Source organism: Thalassophryne amazonica, unplaced genomic scaffold (assembly GCF_902500255.1).
Source record: "Thalassophryne amazonica unplaced genomic scaffold, fThaAma1.1, whole genome shotgun sequence".
NCBI classification, from domain to species: Eukaryota; Metazoa; Chordata; class Actinopteri; order Batrachoidiformes; family Batrachoididae; genus Thalassophryne; species Thalassophryne amazonica.
In genome coordinates this window covers 81,878-103,365 of record NW_022986296.1, presented here as the reverse complement: position 1 = coordinate 103,365, position 21,488 = coordinate 81,878, and the positions used below count along the sequence as shown (strand labels likewise).

The 21,488-nt window shown below is 47.8% G+C and overlaps 1 protein-coding gene across 1 annotated transcript in view; it reads right to left on the bottom strand.

The window, feature by feature from the left end:
* Positions 1–21,244, bottom strand: part of LOC117505997 (von Willebrand factor A domain-containing protein 8-like) — a 71,328-nt gene extending 50,084 nt beyond the window's left edge. The window contains exons 1-4 of the mRNA XM_034165541.1: positions 21,009–21,244; positions 10,803–10,880; positions 10,444–10,574; positions 9,916–10,026 (exon numbers count right to left, since the gene is read on the bottom strand). Coding sequence (XP_034021432.1) covers positions 9,916–10,026; positions 10,444–10,574; positions 10,803–10,880; positions 21,009–21,147 — 459 coding nt within the window. The 5' untranslated portion in view covers positions 21,148–21,244. The remainder of the gene's footprint in view (positions 1–9,915; positions 10,027–10,443; positions 10,575–10,802; positions 10,881–21,008) is intronic.
* Positions 21,245–21,488: the final 244 nt, after the last annotated feature.

The window sequence follows — 21,488 nt, the reverse complement described above, 5'->3', positions numbered from 1 at the left end:
CATAATAATAATAATAATAATAATAATATGTCGATTAGCACACTGTCAAATCATTTCCAAAAATGCTTCTTCCATAGAGCACAGTGTGAGCGAATGAAAGCCATAATAAAAGTGCTGTAGATGTTCCAAAACTTTTGACTTTTAAATGAATAAATGTATATTTGCTGTTATTTTTCATTATTTCATAAGCTTTTTTTCTGTCAACATTATTAAAAGTATTTCTGGTCTGACAGGGTTCACGTTGGCCTGGTGGCCCACTGGTCCTGTAATGCTGTGGGGAAAACAATGGATGGTGACTTTCTAGTTCATCTAACTCTAAACTGCACTCATGTTGAAAGCAAACAGCATCTCTGTTCATATGTCGAAGGCAAACACGCGATCATAAAAATCACAAACTCGACTGCGCGACTGCCTGATTTGGTTTGACTCATTATCTGGACTCATTTACAGTCCGCAATAAACCACTTTACAGTTTCTGTACTTTGTCAACAGAAGCAGAAAGTGTATTAAATGAGAACATGTAAACTGTCTTTCCAGTTACCGAATAAACATTGTTCAATTTTTTTCAGGTTCTCATTTGTCACTTGGGGTCAACACAGCAGATCCGGTATGGACATGTTTACTAGGCACAAGTTTTACACTGGATGCCCTTCCTTACACAACTCCACATTACATGGAGAATGGGCAGGGATGGTCTTGAACCGTCAACCTTCTGCTCAAAAACAAGTGCACTAACTGCCTGGCCACCACACTGCCACAGTGAGTAAACATCACCACTGATCATTTAGAGGTGAACCGGCTGAGACTGATGCAGGAGCTTCTGTTAGACTTCCACTGGATTCATCCAGTTTCTAGCTGGGAGAAATAGAAAACATCTCAAAAATTCACCTCAGCCAAGACAGGCCTAAAGAACAGATACGGACTCAGATATAGAACAATCAGCTAGCTTCACATAGTCAAATCTTCATGCAACTTTAGGTCCATCAAGCCTGGACTGATGATGTGAAGTCCTCAGCAGCACAACTCAGTCTTGTGTGAAACCCCGACAGTTGGAAAACTAGTGGAACTAGTGGAAATTAGTGGAACTAGTTTTGGCCCACCTGCACATCACCCAACTGTGGCAGAGGGACGGTTTGATTCTGGAGGTGGAGACAGACCAGTAGGTGAGTCCACCTGCTGAGCCATGAACTCTCCTGCTTTTGATGGAGATTCCACTCAGAAGACTGAGTTTGGATGTCATTAGGTCTCAGAGTGCAGTGCATGTCAGAACAGGTCCATCCTAGGTCTTACAGATTATGTGACTCATATCCTGAAGCATTAGTGCCACACAGCATTTCACCACAACATGTTGCTCATGTTTTGTTCAATATCAACTGGTCAGGGTCCCAAAAGAGACTCTGACAGATCCCGGCATCCAATTTCCTTCATGCATAGTGCCGGAGCTGGATAAGCCCAGAGAATCCACAGGAAGTCCCTTTGGCTGCTCTTCTGTTGCACTCTGGGTCACCACAGCAGATCTGAGATGGATCTGCATGTTGATTTGGTACAATTATTACACCGGATGCCCTTCCTGATACAACTCCTCATTACATGGAAAATGAGCAATGGTGACCTTGAACCAGAAACCGTCCACACAGGAAACAAGCAACCTAACCGCTTGGCCACTACCACTCACAAGCTTCTAGAATCCATATCTAACCTATAACTATACAAACTAGTCTCTGTCACCCATCGAGAAACGGATCAGCAGTGTTTCAATAAAACACTGGAAAAACATGACAAAGAAATTTGTGGGTGAGGACGCTCATAATTTGGAGACTTGACTGAACCTTCTGTTGTTTGCAGTGGATGCTGAGGTGATTGGTAGCAAGGAAAACCTGCAGTGTCTCGGCCCTTCATGGCACGTGATTGTCCACCCCGGCTCTAGAGTCTATAAGTGGAAAGAGACAAGGCGAGTCCTCTATATGGACCGTCTCTCTGCAGCAGAGACAACAGATGCTGAATTACTGCGACAGCATTTAGCCGATGTCTTCGCCCTCCTGCCTGGACATAAGACATGTCCCACAGCACCATGCAGAGACAGAACCCGGCCATGTGCTCTGGAAGAAGCTGTACCGCCTCCCCAAACCACCACAGAAAAGCTGTGAAGGATAAATTTAGAACTGACACTGGAGGTGGACACGGGATAAGACTCACACAGTGCCTGATGTCGGCCCGCATTAACAGTTCCCAAACCCAACAGGACGCCCCACTTTTATGCATTTTCAATGGAGCAAATGTGGTGTCCCAGTTTGATGTCTGTTTGTGTAGTTATATAAAGATATGAACACACACAGAGTATCATTAAAGTATCTCAATTTAGTGAATGTGACAAGGTGACCAACTTTTTATGATGTCATAGACAGCTTACTCAGATGGCTTTTCTACAGCTTTTACTTCATTCAACACCAATTCAAATCTCAGGGCTGTAGCCAGGAGCTAAAATGGGGGTGGGGGGGGGGGCATTCTTTTTTGGTAAATTGTGGGTTTTTGATGTCCAGGGATGCATTCTGGATGTTTTTTTAATGACCACTTTCTCACCCTGATCCCCCCAATTTAGTTGTACTGCTTAATGTATGTATTTGTATGTTCTGTGGCACATTTTTTATGTTTTCTTTGCCTTCAGCCAAAATTTATATAACAACCTACATGCTTGCTTGATCAGATTACTAACCACAAGAGCCGTAATCATTTGCATATTTTTGGCTTCCCTCATCCTAACTGACCTGATTTTAAAGCTGGAACCCCAAACAGACCCAGTAATGCTGAGCTCAGACATTACATAAAAAATACTGCTTCACCTCAACATTTTAGTTGTTAAAATGATGAAATATTATTATTATTATTATCTGTTGGGAAGGTGTCGTAACACGGACCCACAACAGGGGGCGCTAATGAACGGACAATGGATAAGGGAAGGAGTAACAATTTAATGTTGCACAAGAACACAACGTAAAATAAACAAAGGTACTGCCAATCACACACAAGAGGATTGCGGGCAGGCTCGAAGATAGGAGACCTCAGATGAACGAAGAGCCGGGACCCACACCGCTTCTACCACCAACGGCCTGAAGAACACCGAAGCCGCCAAGCCCCGAGTCCCCAGGTGGTCTCTGTCCTCCGTTGTCGGCCCTGGTACTGCTGGCAGAAAAAACAGAAGGTAGTGAGTGTGAATCCTCACACCCAGCAACCTTGATTATTGATTCTTGTGGAGGGAGAGCCTCCACCTCCAATCATACACACGTGCAGCTCCGAAAATCCAGTCAAGGAAATACCACCAGGAAAAAACAGCTGCAAAACAGATCAGATTATTATTTGACGGATAAGTCAGCAGAGAGATTACCTTGTATCGTAGGAGATTTCTCGGCGAGGAGGTGGAGTCGCCACCCGGCCTTTATGGTGATGGTGATGATGAGATGATGAGTGACAGCTGGTGTTGAGGATGATTGACGGCTGTCACTCCCAGTGGTTCTGGCGCCCTCTTGTGCTTGAAGCCCGCACTCCAAGCAGGGCGCCATCCGGTGGTGGTGAGCCAGCAGTACCTCCTCTTCAGCGGCCCACACAACAGGACCCCCCCCTCAACGGGCGCCTCCTGGCGCCCGACCAGGCTTGTCTGGGTGTCGGTGGTAGAAATCGACCAAAAGGGCCGGGTCCAGGATGAAGCTCCTCTTCACCCAGGAGCGTTCCTCGGGTCCGTAACCCTCCCAGTCCACCAAGTACTGAAAGCCCCGACCCATCCGACGGACGTCCAGGAGCCGACGAACGGTCCATGCCGGCTCCCCGTCGATGATCCGGGCAGGAGGTGGGTCGGGTCCGGGGGAGCAGAGCGGTGAGGTGTGGTATGGCTTGAGTTTGGAAACATGAAAAACCGGATGGATCCGCAGTGAAGCCGGGAGAGTTAGCTTCACTGCGGCCGGACTGAGGATCTTGGCGATGGGGAACGGCCCGATGAAGCGGTCCTTGAGTTTGTGGGAGGTTACCTGGAGCGGGATATCTTTGGTGGATAGCCACACCTCCTGCCCTGGTTGGTATGTAGGGGCCGGGGAACGCCGGCGGTCTGCATGGGCCTTGGCCCTCGTCCGGGCCTGCAACAGGGCAGAGCGGGCGGCCCGCCACACCCGGCGGCACCTCCGCAGGTGGGCCTGGACCGAGGGTACCCCGACCTCTCCCTCCACAAGTGGGAACAACGGGGGCTGGTAGCCCAGACACGCTTCAAAGGGGGAGAGGCCGGTGGCAGAGGATACTTGGCTGTTGTGAGCGTACTCGATCCAGGCCAGATGGTTACTCCAGGCCGCCGGGTGAGCGGAGGTGACACAACGAAGAGCCTGTTCAAGTTCCTGGTTCGCCCGCTCTGCCTGGCCGTTCGTCTGTGGGTGGTACCCGGACGAGAGACGCACGGTGGCCCCCAGTTCCTTACAAAAACTCCTCCAGATCTGCGAGGAAAACTGGGGACCACGATCCGAGACGATGTCCGACGGTATCCCATGCAGACGCACGACGTGGTGAACCAGGAGGTCTGCCGTCTCCTGGGCCGTTGGGAGCTTCGGGAGGGCCACGAAGTGGGCCGCCTTGGAGAACCGGTCCACTATCGTCAGTATGGCGGTGTTGCCCTGGGACGGCGGGAGGCCCGTGACGAAGTCCAGACCGAAGTGGGACCAGGGGCGATGAGGCACAGGCAGGGGTTGGAGGAGACCCCTGGTCTTGCGATGGTCCGCCTTGCCCCTGGCACAGGTGGTGCAGGCCTGGACGTAGTCCCGGACGTCGGCTTCCAGTGACGCCCACCAGAAGCGCTGCTGGACTACTGCCACGGTCCTACGCACTCCAGGATGACAGGAGAGCTTGGATCCGTGGCAGAAGTCCAAGACGGCAGCCCTAGCCTCTGGTGGAACGTAGAGTCTATTCTTCGGACCGTTTCCCGGGTCCGGGTTCTTAGTCTGGGCCTCCCGGACGATCTCCTCCACGTCCCAGGTGAGGGTAGCCACGACAGTGGACTCGGGAAGGATGGTGTCGATGGGGTCCGACAACCCGACCTTGGCTTCCTCTTCGTGCACCCGGGACAATGCATCAGATCGTTGATTTTTGGTCCCGGGGCGGTAGGTGATCCGGAAGTCAAAGCGTGCGAAGAACAGGGACCAGCGGGCTTGCCTGGGGTTCAGCCGCTTGGCGGTCCGGATGTACTCCAGGTTCCGGTGGTCCGTAAAAACCGTGAAAGGCCCCGTAGCCCCCTCCAACAGGTGTCTCCACTCTTCTAGAGCCTCCTTCACCGCGAGGAGTTCTCGATTGCCCACGTCATAGTTCCGTTCAGCGGGGGTCAACCTGCGGGAAAAGTAGGCACAAGGATGGAGAACCTTATCGGACTCCCCGCTCTGGGACAGCACGGCTCCTATTCCTGAGTCTGAGGCGTCCACCTCTACTACAAACTGGCGAGTAGGATCAGGCTGCACCAGAACTGGAGCAGATGAAAACCGGCGTTTCAACTCCCTAAACGCGGCCTCGCACCGGTCCGACCAGGTGAAGGGGACTTTGGTGGAGGTCAGGGCGGTCAGGGGGCTAACGACCTGACTGTAACCCTTAATGAACCTCCTGTAGAAGTTTGCGAAGCCGAGGAACTGTTGCAGCTTCCTACGGCTCGTTGGTTGGGGCCAATCCCTCACCGCCGCAACCTTGGCCGGATCCGGGGCGACGGAGTTGGAGGAGATGATAAACCCCAAGAAGGACAGAGAAGTGCGGTGAAACTCACACTTCTCGCCCTTCACAAACAGCCGGTTTTCTAACAACCGCTGTAGGACCTGACGTACATGCCGGACATGGGTCTCAGGATCCGGGGAAAAGATGAGTATATCATCCAGATACACGAAGACAAACCGGTGCAGGAAGTCCCGCAGGACGTCATTAACCAAGGCTTGGAACGTCGCGGGGGCGTTAGTGAGACCGAACGGCATGACCAGGTACTCAAAATGACCCAACGGGGTGTTAAATGCCGTCTTCCATTCATCTCCCTTCCGGATCCGAACTAGATGGTACGCATTCCTAAGATCGAGTTTGGTGAATATTTTGGCTCCATGCAGGGGTGTGAACACCGAATCCAAGAGGGGCAATGGGTATCGATTGCGAACCGTGATCTCGTTCAATCCCCTGTAATCGATGCATGGACGAAGTCCGCCGTCTTTCTTGCCCACAAAAAAGAAACCAGCACCCATCGGGGAGGTGGAGTTCCGGATCAACCCGGCGGCCAAGGAGTCCCGGATGTAGGTTTCCATTGATTCGCGTTCCGGACGTGAGAGATTGTACAGCCTACTGGACGGGAACTCACTGCCCGGAACCAAATCGATGGCACAATCGTACGGTCGGTGTGGTGGAAGGGCGAGCGCCAGATCTTTGCTGAAGACGTCAGCCAGATCATGGTACTCCCCTGGCACCGCCGTCAGATTGGGAGGGGTTTTAACCTCCTCCTTAGCCGTCATTCCGGGGGGAACCGAGGATCCTAAACACTCCCGGTGGCAGGTTTCGCTCCACTGCACCACGACCCCAGACGGCCAATCGATCCGGGGATTGTGCTTCACCATCCAAGGAAAACCCAAAATCACTCGGGAGGTAGAAGATGTCACGTAAAACACTATCTCCTCCCGGTGATTCCCAGACACAACCAAGGTCACAGGCTGGGTCCGGTGTGTGATTAGCGGGAGTAGAGTGCCATCTAGTGCCCGTACCTTCAAGGGCGAAGGCAGAGCCACTAGGGGGAGCCCCACTTCCTTTGCCCATCTGCTATCCAACAGATTCCCTTCGGACCCCGTGTCCACCAGTGCTGGGGCGTGAAGGGTTAAATCCCCACTCAGGATTACCACTGGGATTCGTGCTGATTTGCGGGAACTTCCCGTGCACATGTTATGGCCCACCCTTAGCCCAGTGTCTAAGGACGGGCGTTGGTGTTTGACCGTTTGGGGCAGTCTTTTAACAGGTGCTCACATGAGCCACAGTAAAAACATTCCCCGCGGGCCAGTCTCCTTTGTTTAATATCTGATCTCACTTTAGCCCTGCTCGTGTCCATAGCTTCGTCAGCAGGGGGAGCTGTTGCCACACGGAGCCCACCGGCAATGGAGCGTGAGGACGACGTCACCCCGTCAGACCCGGAAGAGAGAGGGACGGCTTGTGCCCGGCCACGCCCCCCGGCCTGCTCCCGACGGTGTTCATTCAAACGGTTGTCTAAGCGTATAACCAGAGTGACAAGCCCGTCGAAAGTCTGCGGTTCGTCCTTAGCCAGTAAATGCTCCTTCAGTACTGGAGACAGTCCGCTTATGAAGGCGGCGCGGAGCGCGACGTCATTCCAACCCGACCTCGCAGCCGCGATGCGGAAGTCGACAGCGTAATCGGCCGCGCTCCGACGCCCCTGTCTCAGTGACAGCAGCACGGTCGAGGCGGTCTCGCCTCTGTTGGGATGATCAAACACCTGTTTGAACTCCCGTATAAACCCAGCGTATGACGTCAGAAGCCATGACTGCTGTTCCCAGAGCGCTGTAGCCCAAGCGCGTGCCTCACCTCGAAGCAGATTAATTACATAAGCCACCCGGGTGGCGTCTGCCGCGTACATGACTGGACGCTGTGCAAAAACGAGCGAACACTGCATCAAGAAGTCTGCGCACGTCTCCACACAGCCTCCGTACGGTTCAGGAGGACTTATGTAAGCTTCAGGGGACGGTGGGGGGGGTAGTTGAACGGCCAGTGGAACATCTACATTAGGCCCCGGACCAGCAGGAGGAGACACTGCAGCGACGCTTGACTCGCGTGCTTCCACTCTGGCGGTGAGAGCCTCCATCCTCTGATTGAGGCTTGCATTTTGCTCAGTTACCAGCTGTAACTGAGCAGTGAAAGCGGTAAGGATTTGCTGCAGATCACTTACCACGCCTCCTGCTGACGCCTGCGCTCCCTGTTCTCCCATTGGCTGTTCAAGCTGTGGTTGACGCCCCTCGGGATCCATGACGAATGGCCGAGAAATCCTGTTGGGAAGGTGTCGTAACACGGACCCACAACAGGGGGCGCTAATGAACGGACAATGGATAAGGGAAGGAGTAACAATTTAATGTTGCACAAGAACACAACGTAAAATAAACAAAGGTACTGCCAATCACACACAAGAGGATTGCGGGCAGGCTCGAAGATAGGAGACCTCAGATGAACGAAGAGCCGGGACCCACACCGCTTCTACCACCAACGGCCTGAAGAACACCGAAGCCGCCAAGCCCCGAGTCCCCAGGTGGTCTCTGTCCTCCGTTGTCGGCCCTGGTACTGCTGGCAGAAAAAACAGAAGGTAGTGAGTGTGAATCCTCACACCCAGCAACCTTGATTATTGATTCTTGTGGAGGGAGAGCCTCCACCTCCAATCATACACACGTGCAGCTCCGAAAATCCAGTCAAGGAAATACCACCAGGAAAAAAACAGCTGCAAAACAGATCAGATTATTATTTGACGGATAAGTCAGCAGAGAGATTACCTTGTATCGTAGGAGATTTCTCGGCGAGGAGGTGGAGTCGCCACCCGGCCTTTATGGTGATGGTGATGATGAGATGATGAGTGACAGCTGGTGTTGAGGATGATTGACGGCTGTCACTCCCAGTGGTTCTGGCGCCCTCTTGTGCTTGAAGCCCGCACTCCAAGCAGGGCGCCATCCGGTGGTGGTGAGCCAGCAGTACCTCCTCTTCAGCGGCCCACACAACAATTATCATTAGTAGTAGTAGTAGTAGTAGTAGTAGTAGCATGAAAAATATCTTCAAAAGTGGACCTTTAATCAAGGGGTGTTGTGGGTGGGAACGTGCCAACCACAACACCCTGTTCCCGTCTGGATCCACCCCTGGTTTGCAGTCTCTGAACAGGAACGATCAAGAATCTGTGTATTTCTGTAGAAAGCACAACCTGATTGAGAGGTAATAAGGTTTTATCAGCACATGTCATCCTCAGAAAGATATTTTAGGCGTATTTTGGAAAACAAACAAAAAAGCGTTAGTGTTTGTTGTCAATGCATCACAGCTCGTGTTTTTAGTTTAACCACAGCGAGGACACTCACAGAGACACTCAGAACAGACTTTGAAAGAAAAGAAAGGATTAAAAATATGTGTGTAAAACTCTGCTCTTTGCTCGCTGTGTCATTACAGCGCTGAAAGACACTCAACTTCCCCCCCCGCCACACACACACACAGACAGGACTCGCTGCTGGGAGAAAAAACAAAAAACAAAACAGATGTTTTTCTAAAAATTAATATTGCAACACTTTGAAGGCAGTAAATTTTATATCTTGTGTCCAACTTTGATTCTGCATCAGGACGGCATCAGTGCAAATGCTGTCTTTTGGGTGCCCAATGGACAGCAACCCGCCGTATGGATGGAGAACTTTAATCTCCGACACACACTGCAGTCCATGATGATTTATTTCATTAAATCACACCATTTGGTGATTATATAATAACAGTCTCATATCGTGGTTACAATTGCGATGTAGTCCTGGACATGTCAGTAATATCTTGTGGAAAAGGACTTGTATGTCATTTTATCACAACTGTGGAGCTACTTAAAGGGGCATGTTGAAGACAATCAACTCAGCAATAGCACAGATTCAACATTCAAAATGTTTCCAGACCACCTGCTCTGCACGGGTACAGGCAACACACACCGCAGCCAGCTACAAAAAAAAAAGAAAAAAAGATGACACAACAATGATGGCAGAGACAAATCCAGTCTGTCACACAACCGACTGAGTACCCACTCCTCTCTCTGTCATTTATACTGAGTGCCAGTGGCAGAACAGACGAACATTTCTTCAGCTGCCGTTGCAGAAACCATGATTATGTTATCACAGATGGTACACAAAGCCTGAGTAGATTTACCTGGTCTACGTAAAAGGCTGATCCTGAGCGGATCTCCCTCCTCTGTTTCAGGTCAGTCTCTGTGGAGTCTCTGGACAGAGACACGTACTCCACTTCACGTTTGGTCAGCTCCTGCTCAGCAACACAACACAAAAAACGGTTACACAATAACACAGTTTAACAAAGTTAAACAAACTGTTGAACAAAGTTAAACTGGTTACAAGGAACCACAGCAGAACTCTGGAGCGTGCACGCCCGCACCACAGGCCAACAGTGCAGCACTAAAACCAGGTCTGGATTAAGAACAAGCCGCAAGAACTGAGTGACTAAACCAGGTTTTTGTGATGTTTTTGGAAAACACACGCACTTGTTTTTGAGTAAGAAACTAAACTGTGTGATCATGAAAGGGCAGAGGAAGGTGACAAGAACATCAGGATGTTTGGAAGTCGTGTATCAACTTCAAGGAAAATTTCTGAGGTTACAGAACCAGACAATATGGACATTTGGAGATGGAGAACTTTGGGTGTGTGTGTATGTGGACATGCTCACCAGGTACTGCATGGCGATGGAGCGTCTCAGGGGTCCCGGAGGACCAATAAGAAACACATCCTGGCCCAGCAGGTCCTTCTGCATGATCCATCTCAGGTGCTGAGCCACAGACTGAGGGACAGAGTCTGAAACTGTCAGAGGGACACGCAAGGAGGCCATCAGAGCCACACACGTACGTACACACACACACACACGCGCACACACACACACGCAGACACACACACACACACAGACACACACACACACACACACACGCAGACACACACAAACACACACAGACACACACACGCAGACACACACACACACGCAGACACACACACACACGCAGACACGCAGACACACACACACGTGCTACGTACTGTGTTTGATGGGAACAAGTTCTGGGTTCTGAGGTGTTTTCAGTTGATAGGAAACGTCTCCGATCCGCACTGTGTCACCTATCACACAAACAAACAGCTCAACATGACACGTCGACCTTCACCTTCCACTGATTTCTAACCCGTCACATTTTCTGACATTGACCATAACTTTTGTCCTTCAGTCAGCTTCTCAGCAAAGGTTTGACATGAATGTTTGGACATTAAAGATCTCAGCCAGGACAACGTGAGGTTGAACAGTTCTGTGAATCCTGGATTCCTTTTACTTCCTTCCTTGTCATTCCGGCTGTCAGCTCTTCATTTGGGACTCTGTCAATCTTTCAACTTCTGCTCCTTCCGCCATCTTGCATTTCTTCAAAACCTAACCTGCTTTAATGTCCTTCCTCACTTTGTCTTATTCTAAAAGTCTTTCTCCCTCTCGTGTTTGTAATTATTCATCCACCATCTCTAATCCTGTTTCCCTGGCTCCTCCCACTGCCCCGCTCACTTCCTTCTCTTTGGTTTGGTTTTCTTCTTTATTCCTGCATGTCACAGTTTACCAGGTGATCCACTTCCTGCCCTCCAACCCAAATCTTCTTCACCCAGTCCAAATTTGTGCCACTCCTCCTCTTGCTGAAACCACTTCTTGTTATTGAAAATGTTGTCTTTGATCCAGTTCTTCCTCTTTCAAGCTTCACCACTCTGTCCTCTGCAGTGTTAGCTCTGGTCCTCTCCGACCCGTCAGCCCATCACCACCACATTAGGCCTCTTCCGAACACTTTATCTGTAGAAGACACTGGAATCCCTGATTTCACTCAGATGTGACCTTTGGCACATTGGACAGTTTTAATTCCTTCATGACTGCAGCTCACAAGCTGCTTCACTTCCTCCTAAAAGAAGAGTTAAGGAGTCACAGCTGAATCTTTACTCCTTATCGCTTGTCCTTCCAACATGACCATGTGGAGCTTGAGCTCCAATCAACAAGTCCCGCCCGGGAGCCCTATGACGAGTCCCACCAGGGACAGTTGTTCTCTGCAGTTCAATGACTCACCGCGCACAAAGGCGCGCATGCATGTGCGCACACACGCACACACGCACACACACACACACACACACACACACACACACACACACACACACACACACACACCAGCAGCAGCAGCAGCATAAATAAAAACTACCCGATGACCGGGGTTTAAGTCAGAGACTGAAATGAAAATTTCATCTTCACCAACAAAGCTATCACCTCCCACCTATCCTGGATTCCAGAGAAATGTTATGGCTCAACTAAATCTGCCCCAAGAAGAGACAGATGCTATTACTACTACTGTTACTAAAGTGCTCCTATGTCACTCCCCATATGTCAAAGTATATGTGTGCCAAGTTTAGTTCAACAGACCGTTGTTACTTTGTTTGGCACATGTGCACTGAGTACTCTGCAAGTCTTTCATGTAGAACATCGTGGGAAGCAGAGCCTTTTAATGTGGGCGTGTGTCCTCTGTGAAAATACACCCACGTGACTGAATCTATGGATAACACTGAGACAAATGTCTGTAATGTGCCCAAAGAAAGCTGGGCAAAGTTAAATGTGTCAGATCCCCGATCAGACCAATAAGACAATATTTAATAGAGAACACTGGTGCCATAAGCTGTAATTGTGTGCACACATTTTTGTCACAGCTTTATTTGTAAAAATCATTCAGCATTGCAACAGTAAAAATAGCTTGTATGAAACTACATTTAATGTATTGAATGAAACGTGATTCACACAAATGACAGCTGTGTTTGGGAAGAAAGTTGGAAAAACAGGAGTTTTCCATAAGGAAGTGCTGCCAGGCAGATTACAAGAATGCTATAAAACATGTTTCTTTCATTCATTCATCAAAAACATTACAGTGTACTGCTCCAGTCGTCATGGAACGAAAACACCAACTCAATATCTTTCCACCATTTAGAAACAGTAAACTGCACACTGTAAGCAGCTGAACATCTGGTCAAGGGCGCAGTTTACTTTCATTTTGAGGCGGTTGCCAGGTCTGCACTTTATAAATCAGCCTGTTAGCAGGCAAACTGTTTTAAGACGTCTCATCCTGTTTTAGCACTTTTTTTTGGATTGTGGGTGATCATAGTACAACAGTGGACAAATAAGCAATTCACGGTCCCCATGACAACAGCAGAGGTGGGAGCTCGCACTTAGTCACACAAGATTTACGCACGACTGAGCATGCACAGTGACAATGTAACAACGGTCTATTCCGAGGTGCTGTTTGGACAGGAGAGGAGCGCACACACACACACACACACACACACACACAAAACCGTCTCTTAGTATACAGATACTTATAAACTCATCATCAAATACATTTATAATCCAGATCAGTTGGAACTCCATGTGGCATGTGAACAGCGGCACAAGTGCAGCAGTGTGAATGACTTAAATGGTGACTGTCACACAGATACACAGATCGGATCTGATCACATGGTCTGCATAATGTAGACTCTCAATTTAATCAGATATGAAATAAATCCAGACTGAACTCGCTCTCACTGCAGTGACACATGGAAGATGTGACCTGAGAAAGCTTCAGTTTGTTTTCTGACTTGTTCAGATCAGGACAAGCACACATCTGGAACCTCCTGGTGTCTGGTTCAAAGTGTCGCTGTCCTGGTTGCAAGGGTCTCTGTGCTGGTTCTGGGTGTCTCTGTGCTGGTTCTAAGGGTCTCAGTGCTGGTTCTAAGGGTCTTCCAGGGATTACTGAAACTGCTCTTGCGTGGTTGACATCATACCTGTCCAGTCGTTCTCACTGTGTTTTGTACAATAACACTACCTCTGATCTTAGGGACATGAAGTTTGGGGTTCCGCAGGGATCCATTTCAGGCCCCCTGCTTTTTTCCCCTTTATGTAGCACCCCTTGGGAATATACTGTGGCGTTTTAGGATTGCCTTTCATTGCTATGCTGATGACACTCAATTGTACATGTCGATAACTGCTGGTAATCTCATTCACATAAAATCCTTAGAAGATTGCCTTGCATCAGTGAGAAGCTGGATGTCTAGCAACTTTCTACTTTTAAACTCCGATAAGACTGAAATGATAGTTGTTGGTCCAGTGAGACATCGGCATCAATTTGACCAGTTAACGCTTAGCCTAGGATCGTGTATTATACATCATATGGACAAAGCGAGGAATCTTGGGGTAATTTTCGATCCTATGTTGTCTTTTGACCTCCACATTAGAGACATTACGAGGACTGCTTTCTTCCATTTGCGAAATATAGCAAAGATTCGTCCCATCCTGTCTATGGCTGATGCTGAGACTTTGATACATGTGTTTGTTTCTTCTAGATTGGACTATTGCAATGTTCTATTTTCTGGTTTGCAGCAGTCCAACATTAGGGGTCTTTAACTGGTTCAAAATGCTGCTGCCAGACGTTTGACAGGAAGCAGAAAGTCTGACCAGTGTCTAAGTGCTGGTTCTAAGTGTTTCACTTGTATGTGTCTCTGTGCTGGTTTTAATGGTCTCAGTGCTGGTTCTAAGTGTCTCGGTTCTGGGTGTCTCTATACTGGTTCTAATGGTCTCAGTGCTGGTTCTAAGTGTCTCTGTGCTGGTTCTAAGTGTCTTGGTTCTGGGTGTCTCTATATTGGTTCTAATGGTCTCAGTGCTGGTTCTAAGTGTCTTGGTTCTGGGTGTCTCTATACTGGTTCTAATGGTCTCAGTGCTGGTTCTAAGTGTCTTGGTTCTGGGTGTCTCTATATTGGTTCTAATGGTCTCAGTGCTGGTTCTAAGTGTCTTGGTTCTGGGTGTCTCTATATTGGTTCTAATGGTCTCAGTGCTGGTTCTAAGTGTCTTGGTTCTGGGTGTCTCTATATTGGTTCTAATGGTCTCAGTGCTGGTTCTAAGTGTCTTGGTTCTGGGTGTCTCTATATTGGTTCTAATGGTCTCAGTGCTGGTTCTAAGTGTCTTGGTTCTGGGTGTCTCTATATTGGTTCTAATGGTCTCAGTGCTGGTTCTAAGTGTCTTGGTTCTGGGTGTCTCTATATTGGTTCTAATGGTTTCAGTGCTGGTTCTAAGTGTCTTGGTTCTGGGTGTCTCTATACTGGTTCTAATGGTCTCAGTGCTGGTTCTAAGTGTCTTGGTTCTGGGTGTCTCTATACTGGTTCTAATGGTCTCAGTGCTGGTTCTAAATGTCTTGGTTCTGGGTGTCTCTATATTGGTTCTAATGGTCTCAGTGCTGGTTCTAAGTGTCTTGGTTCTGGGTGTCTCTATACTGGTTCTAATGGTCTCAGTGCTGGTTCTAAGTGTCTTGGTTCTGGGTGTCTCTATATTGGTTCTAATGGTCTCAGTGCTGGTTCTAAGTGTCTTGGTTCTGGGTGTCTCTATATTGGTTCTAATGGTCTCAGTGCTGGTTCTAAGTGTCTTGGTTCTGGGTGTCTCTATATTGGTTCTAATGGTCTCAGTGCTGGTTCTAAGTGTCTTGGTACTGGGTGTCTCTATATTGGTTCTAATGGTCTCAGTGCTGGTTCTAAGTGTCTTGGTTCTGGGTGTCTCTATACTGGTTCTAATGGTCTCAGTGCTGGTTCTAAGTGTTTCACTTGTATGTGTCTCTGTGCTGGTTTTAATGGTCTCAGTGCTGGTTCTAAGTGTCTCGGTTCTGGGTGTCTCTATACTGGTTCTAATGGTCTCAGTGCTGGTTCTAAGTGTCTCTGTGCTGGTTCTAAGTGTCTTGGTTCTGGGTGTCTCTATATTGGTTCTAATGGTCTCAGTGCTGGTTCTAAGTGTCTTGGTTCTGGGTGTCTCTATATTGGTTCTAATGGTCTCAGTGCTGGTTCTAAGTGTCTTGGTTCTGGGTGTCTCTATACTGGTTCTAATGGTCTCAGTGCTGGTTCTAAGTGTCTTGGTTCTGGGTGTCTCTATATTGGTTCTAATGGTCTCAGTGCTGGTTCTACGTGTCTTGGTTCTGGGTGTCTCTATATTGGTTCTAATGGTCTCAGTGCTGGTTCTAAGTGTCTTGGTTCTGGGTGTCTCTATATTGGTTCTAATGGTTTCAGTGCTGGTTCTAAGTGTCTTGGTTCTGGGTGTCTCTATATTGGTTCTAATGGTCTCAGTGCTGGTTCTAAGTGTCTTGGTTCTGGGTGTCTCTATATTGGTTCTAATGGTCTCAGTGCTGGTTCTAAGTGTCTTGGTTCTGGGTGTCTCTATATTGGTTCTAATGGTCTCAGTGCTGGTTCTAAGTGTCTTGGTTCTGGGTGTCTCTATATTGGTTCTAATGGTCTCAGTGCTGGTTCTAAGTGTCTTGGTTCTGGGTGTCTCTATATTGGTTCTAATGGTCTCAGTGCTGGTTCTAAGTGTCTTGGTTCTGGGTGTCTCTATATTGGTTCTAATGGTTTCAGTGCTGGTTCTAAGTGTCTTGGTTCTGGGTGTCTCTATACTGGTTCTAATGGTCTCAGTGCTGGTTCTAAGTGTCTTGGTTCTGGGTGTCTCTATATTGGTTCTAATGGTCTCAGTGCTGGTTCTAAATGTCTTGGTTCTGGGTGTCTCTATATTGGTTCTAATGGTCTCAGTGCTGGTTCTAAGTGTCTTGGTTCTGGGTGTCTCTATACTGGTTCTAATGGTCTCAGTGCTGGTTCTAAGTGTCTTGGTTCTGGGTGTCTCTATATTGGTTCTAATGGTTTCAGTGCTGGTTCTAAGTGTCTTGGTTCTGGGTGTCTCTATATTGGTTCTAATGGTCTCAGTGCTGGTTCTAAGTGTCTTGGTTCTGGGTGTCTCTATATTGGTTCTAATGGTCTCAGTGCTGGTTCTAAGTGTCTTGGTACTGGGTGTCTCTATATTGGTTCTAATGGTCTCAGTGCTGGTTCTAAGTGTCTTGGTTCTGGGTGTCTCTATACTGGTTCTAATGGTCTCAGTGCTGGTTCTAAGTGTTTCACTTGTATGTGTCTCTGTGCTGGTTTTAATGGTCTCAGTGCTGGTTCTAAGTGTCTCGGTTCTGGGTGTCTCTATACTGGTTCTAATGGTCTCAGTGCTGGTTCTAAGTGTCTCTGTGCTGGTTCTAAGTGTCTTGGTTCTGGGTGTCTCTATATTGGTTCTAATGGTCTCAGTGCTGGTTCTAAGTGTCTTGGTTCTGGGTGTCTCTATATTGGTTCTAATGGTCTCAGTGCTGGTTCTAAGTGTCTTGGTTCTGGGTGTCTCTATATTGGTTCTAATGGTCTCAGTGCTGGTTCTAAGTGTCTTGGTTCTGGGTGTCTCTATATTGGTTCTAATGGTCTCAGTGCTGGTTCTAAGTGTCTTGGTTCTGGGTGTCTCTATATTGGTTCTAATGGTCTCAGTGCTGGTTCTAAGTGTCTTGGTTCTGGGTGTCTCTATACTGGTTCTAATGGTCTCAGTGCTAGTTCTAAGTGTCTTGGTTCTGGGTGTCTCTATATTGGTTCTAATGGTCTCAGTGCTGGTTCTAAGTGTCTTGGTTCTGGGTGTCTCTATATTGGTTCTAATGGTCTCAGTGCTGGTTCTAAGTGTCTTGGTTCTGGGTGTCTCTATATTGGTTCTAATGGTCTCAGTGCTGGTTCTAAGTGTCTTGGTTCTGGGTGTCTCTATACTGGTTCTAATGGTCTCGGTGCTGGTTCTAAGTGTCTTGGTTCTGGGTGTCTCTATATTGGTTCTAATGGTCTCGGTGCTGGTTCTAAGTGTCTTGGTTCTGGGTGTCTCTATACTGGTTCTAATGGTCTCGGTGCTGGTTCTAAGTGTCTTGGTTCTGGGTGTCTCTATATTGGTTCTAATGGTCTCGGTGCTGGTTCTAAGTGTCTTGGTTCTGGGTGTCTCTATATTGATTCTAATGGTCTCGGTGCTGGTTCTAAGTGTCTTGGTTCTGGGTGTCTCTATACTGGTTCTAATGGTCTCGGTGCTGGTTCTAAGTGTCTTGGTTCTGGGTGTCTCTATACTGGTTCTAATGGTCTCGGTGCTGGTTCTAAGTGTCTTGGTTCTGGGTGTCTCTATATTGGTTCTAATGGTCTCTGTGCTGGTTCTAAGTGTCTTGGTTCTGGGTGTCTCTATATTGGTTCTAATGGTCTCGGTGCTGGTTCTAAGTGTCTTGGTTCTGGGTGTCTCTATACTGGTTCTAATGGTCTCGGTGCTGGTTCTAAGTGTCTTGGTTCTGGGTGTCTCTATACTGGTTCTAATGGTCTCAGTGCTGGTTCTAAGTGTCTTGGTTCTGGGTGTCTCTATACTGGTTCTAATGGTCTCAGTGCTGGTTCTAAGTGTCTTGGTTCTGGGTGTCTCTATATTGGTTCTAATGGTCTCAGTGCTGGTTCTAAGTGTCTTGGTTCTGGGTGTCTCTATACTGGTTCTAATGGTCTCAGTGCTGGTTCTAAGTGTCTTGGTTCTGGGTGTCTCTATATTGGTTCTAATGGTCTCAGTGCTGGTTCTAAGTGTCTTGGTTCTGGGTGTCTCTATATTGGTTCTAATGGTCTCGGTGCTGGTTCTAAGTGTCTTGGTTCTGGGTGTCTCTATATTGGTTCTAATGGTCTCGGTGCTGGTTCTAAGTGTCTTGGTTCTGGGTGTCTCTATATTGGTTCTAATGGTCTCGGTGCTGGTTCTAAGTGTCTTGGTTCTGGGTGTCTCTATATTGGTTCTAATGGTCTCGGTGCTGGTTCTAAGTGTCTTGGTTCTGGGTGTCTCTATATTGGTTCTAATGGTCTCGGTGCTGGTTCTAAGTGTCTTGGTTCTGGGTGTCTCTATATTGGTTCTAATGGTCTCAGTGCTGGTTCTAAGTGTCTTGGTTCTGGGTGTCTCTATACTGGTTCTAATGGTCTCAGTGCTGGTTCTAAGTGTCTTGGTTCTGGGTGTCTCTATATTGGTTCTAATGGTCTCAGTGCTGGTTCTAAGTGTCTTGGTTCTGGGTGTCTCTATACTGGTTCTAATGGTCTCGGTGCTGGTTCTAAGTGTCTTGGTTCTGGGTGTCTCTATATTGGTTCTAATGGTCTCGGTGCTGGTTCTAAGTGTCTTGGTTCTGGGTGTCTCTATACTGTTCTAATGGTCTCGGTGCTGGTTCTAAGTGTCTTGGTTCTGGGTGTCTCTATATTGGTTCTAATGGTCTCGGTGCTGGTTCTAAGTGTCTTGGTTCTGGGTGTCTCTATATTGGTTCTAATGGTCTCGGTGCTGGTTCTAAGTGTCTTGGTTCTGGGTGTCTCTATATTGGTTCTAATGGTCTCAGTGCTGGTTCTAAGTGTCTTGGTTCTGGGTGTCTCTATATTGGTTCTAATGGTCTCAGTGCTGGTTCTAAGTGTCTTGGTTCTGGGTGTCTCTATACTGGTTCTAATGGTCTCAGTGCTGGTTCTAAGTGTCTTGGTTCTGGGTGTCTCTATACTGGTTCTAATGGTCTCAGTGCTGGTTCTAAGTGTCTTGGTTCTGGGTGTCTCTATACTGGTTCTAATGGTCTCAGTGCTGGTTCTAAGTGTTTCACTTGTATGTGTCTCTGTGCTGGTTTTAATGGTCTCAGTGCTGGTTCTAAGTGTCTCGGTTCTGGGTGTCTCTATACTGGTTCTAATGGTCTCAGTGCTGGTTCTAAGTGTCTCTGTGCTGGTTCTAAGTGTCTTGGTTCTGGGTGTCTCTATATTGGTTCTAATGGTCTCAGTGCTGGTTCTAAGTGTCTTGGTTCTGGGTGTCTCTATATTGGTTCTAATGGTCTCAGTGCTGGTTCTAGGTGTCTCTATATTGGTTCTAATGGTCTCAGTGCTGGTTCTAAGTGTCTTGGTTCTAGGTGTCTCTATATTGGTTCTAATGGTCTCAGTGCTGGTTCTAAGTGTCTTGGTTCTAGGTGTCTCTATACTGGTTCTAATGGTCTCAGTGCTGGTTCTAAGTGTCTTGGTTCTGGGTGTCTCTATAATGGTTCTAATGGTCTCAGTGCTGGTTCTAAGTGTCTTGGTTCTAGGTGTCTCTATATTGGTTCTAATGGTCTCAGTGCTGGTTCTAAGTGTCTTGGTTCTAGGTGTCTCTATACTGGTTCTAATGGTCTCAGTGCTGGTTCTAAGTGTCTTGGTTCTGGGTGTCTCTATATTGGTTCTAATGGTCTCAGTGCTGGTTCTAAGTGTCTTGGTTCTAGGTGTCTCTATATTGGTTCTAATGGTCTCAGTGCTGGTTCTAAGTGTCTTGGTTCTAGGTGTCTCTATATTGGTTCTAATGGTCTCAGTGCTGGTTCTAAGTGTCTTGGTTCTAGGTGTCTCTATATTGGTTCTAATGGTCTCAGTGCTGGTTCTAAGTGTCTTGGTTCTAGGTGTCTCTATACTGGTTCTAATGGTCTCAGTGCTGGTTCTAAGTGTCTTGGTTCTGGGTGTCTCTATATTGGTTCTAATGGTCTCAGTGCTGGTTCTAAGTGTCTTGGTTCTAGGTGTCTCTATATTGGTTCTAATGGTCTCAGTGCTGGTTCTAAGTGTCTTGGTTCTAGGTGTCTCTATATTGGTTCTAATGGTCTCAGTGCTGGTTCTAAGTGTCTTGGTTCTAGGTGTCTCTATATTGGTTCTAATGGTCTCAGTGCTGGTTCTAGGTGTCTCTATATTGGTTCTAATGGTCTCTGTGCTGGTTCTAAGTGTCTTGGTTCTAGGTGTCTCTATATTGGTTCTAATGGTCTCAGTGCTGGTTCTAAGTGTCTTGGTTCTAGGTGTCTCTATACTGGTTCTAATGGTCTCAGTGCTGGTTCTAAGTGTCTTGGTTCTGGGTGTCTCTATATTGGTTCTAATGGTCTCAGTGCTGGTTCTAAGTGTCTTGGTTCTAGGTGTCTCTATATTGGTTCTAATGGTCTCAGTGCTGGTTCTAAGTGTCTTGGTTCTAGGTGTCTCTATATTGGTTCTAATGGTCTCAGTGCTGGTTCTAAGTGTCTTGGTTCTAGGTGTCTCTATATTGGTTCTAATGGTCTCAGTGCTGGTTCTAAGTGTCTTGGTTCTAGGTGTCTCTATACTGGTTCTAATGGTCTCAGTGCTGGTTCTAAGTGTCTTGGTTCTGGGTGTCTCTATATTGGTTCTAATGGTCTCAGTGCTGGTTCTAAGTGTCTTGGTTCTAGGTGTCTCTATATTGGTTCTAATGGTCTCAGTGCTGGTTCTAAGTGTCTTGGTTCTAGGTGTCTCTATATTGGTTCTAATGGTCTCAGTGCTGGTTCTAGGTGTCTCTATATTGGTTCTAAGTGTCTCTGTGCTGCTTCTCAGTGTTTCGTTTCTGGGTCTTACCTGATGACGTGCTGAGAACTTTGATCTGGTGGTTCCTCCAGATCCGACCCTCTGGTCCTAAAACCGTCCGCAGGATGTAGCTCAGTCTGCGGGCGGCCACGGCCGCCCCCGCACCGCCACGCAGCACATGAGGGTGCATCGTGGACCAGTGACGTAATCACCAAAATGTCTTTAAGAGGTCATAAAAACACTTTTCCCGACGGTTCATTTCAGAGGAGGCGGAACACTGGAAGGAACGGACGGTGTGGTCCTGATGTAAAGTGGTCCGTGTGGACACGCTGACCGGGAACAAGAGTTCTCACACTCATGTTTCCAAAACACCGTAAAAAAAAACGACAGGCGTGAAGTTCTCAGACTAAACAGACGGATTAAAGCAGGAAAATGATAAAGACGTTTTCACTTTGAAGTCCCTTCAAACTGAAACTAACTTTTGTCACAATTCAGAAGACTGATTGATTGACTGAATTTATTTGTACAACC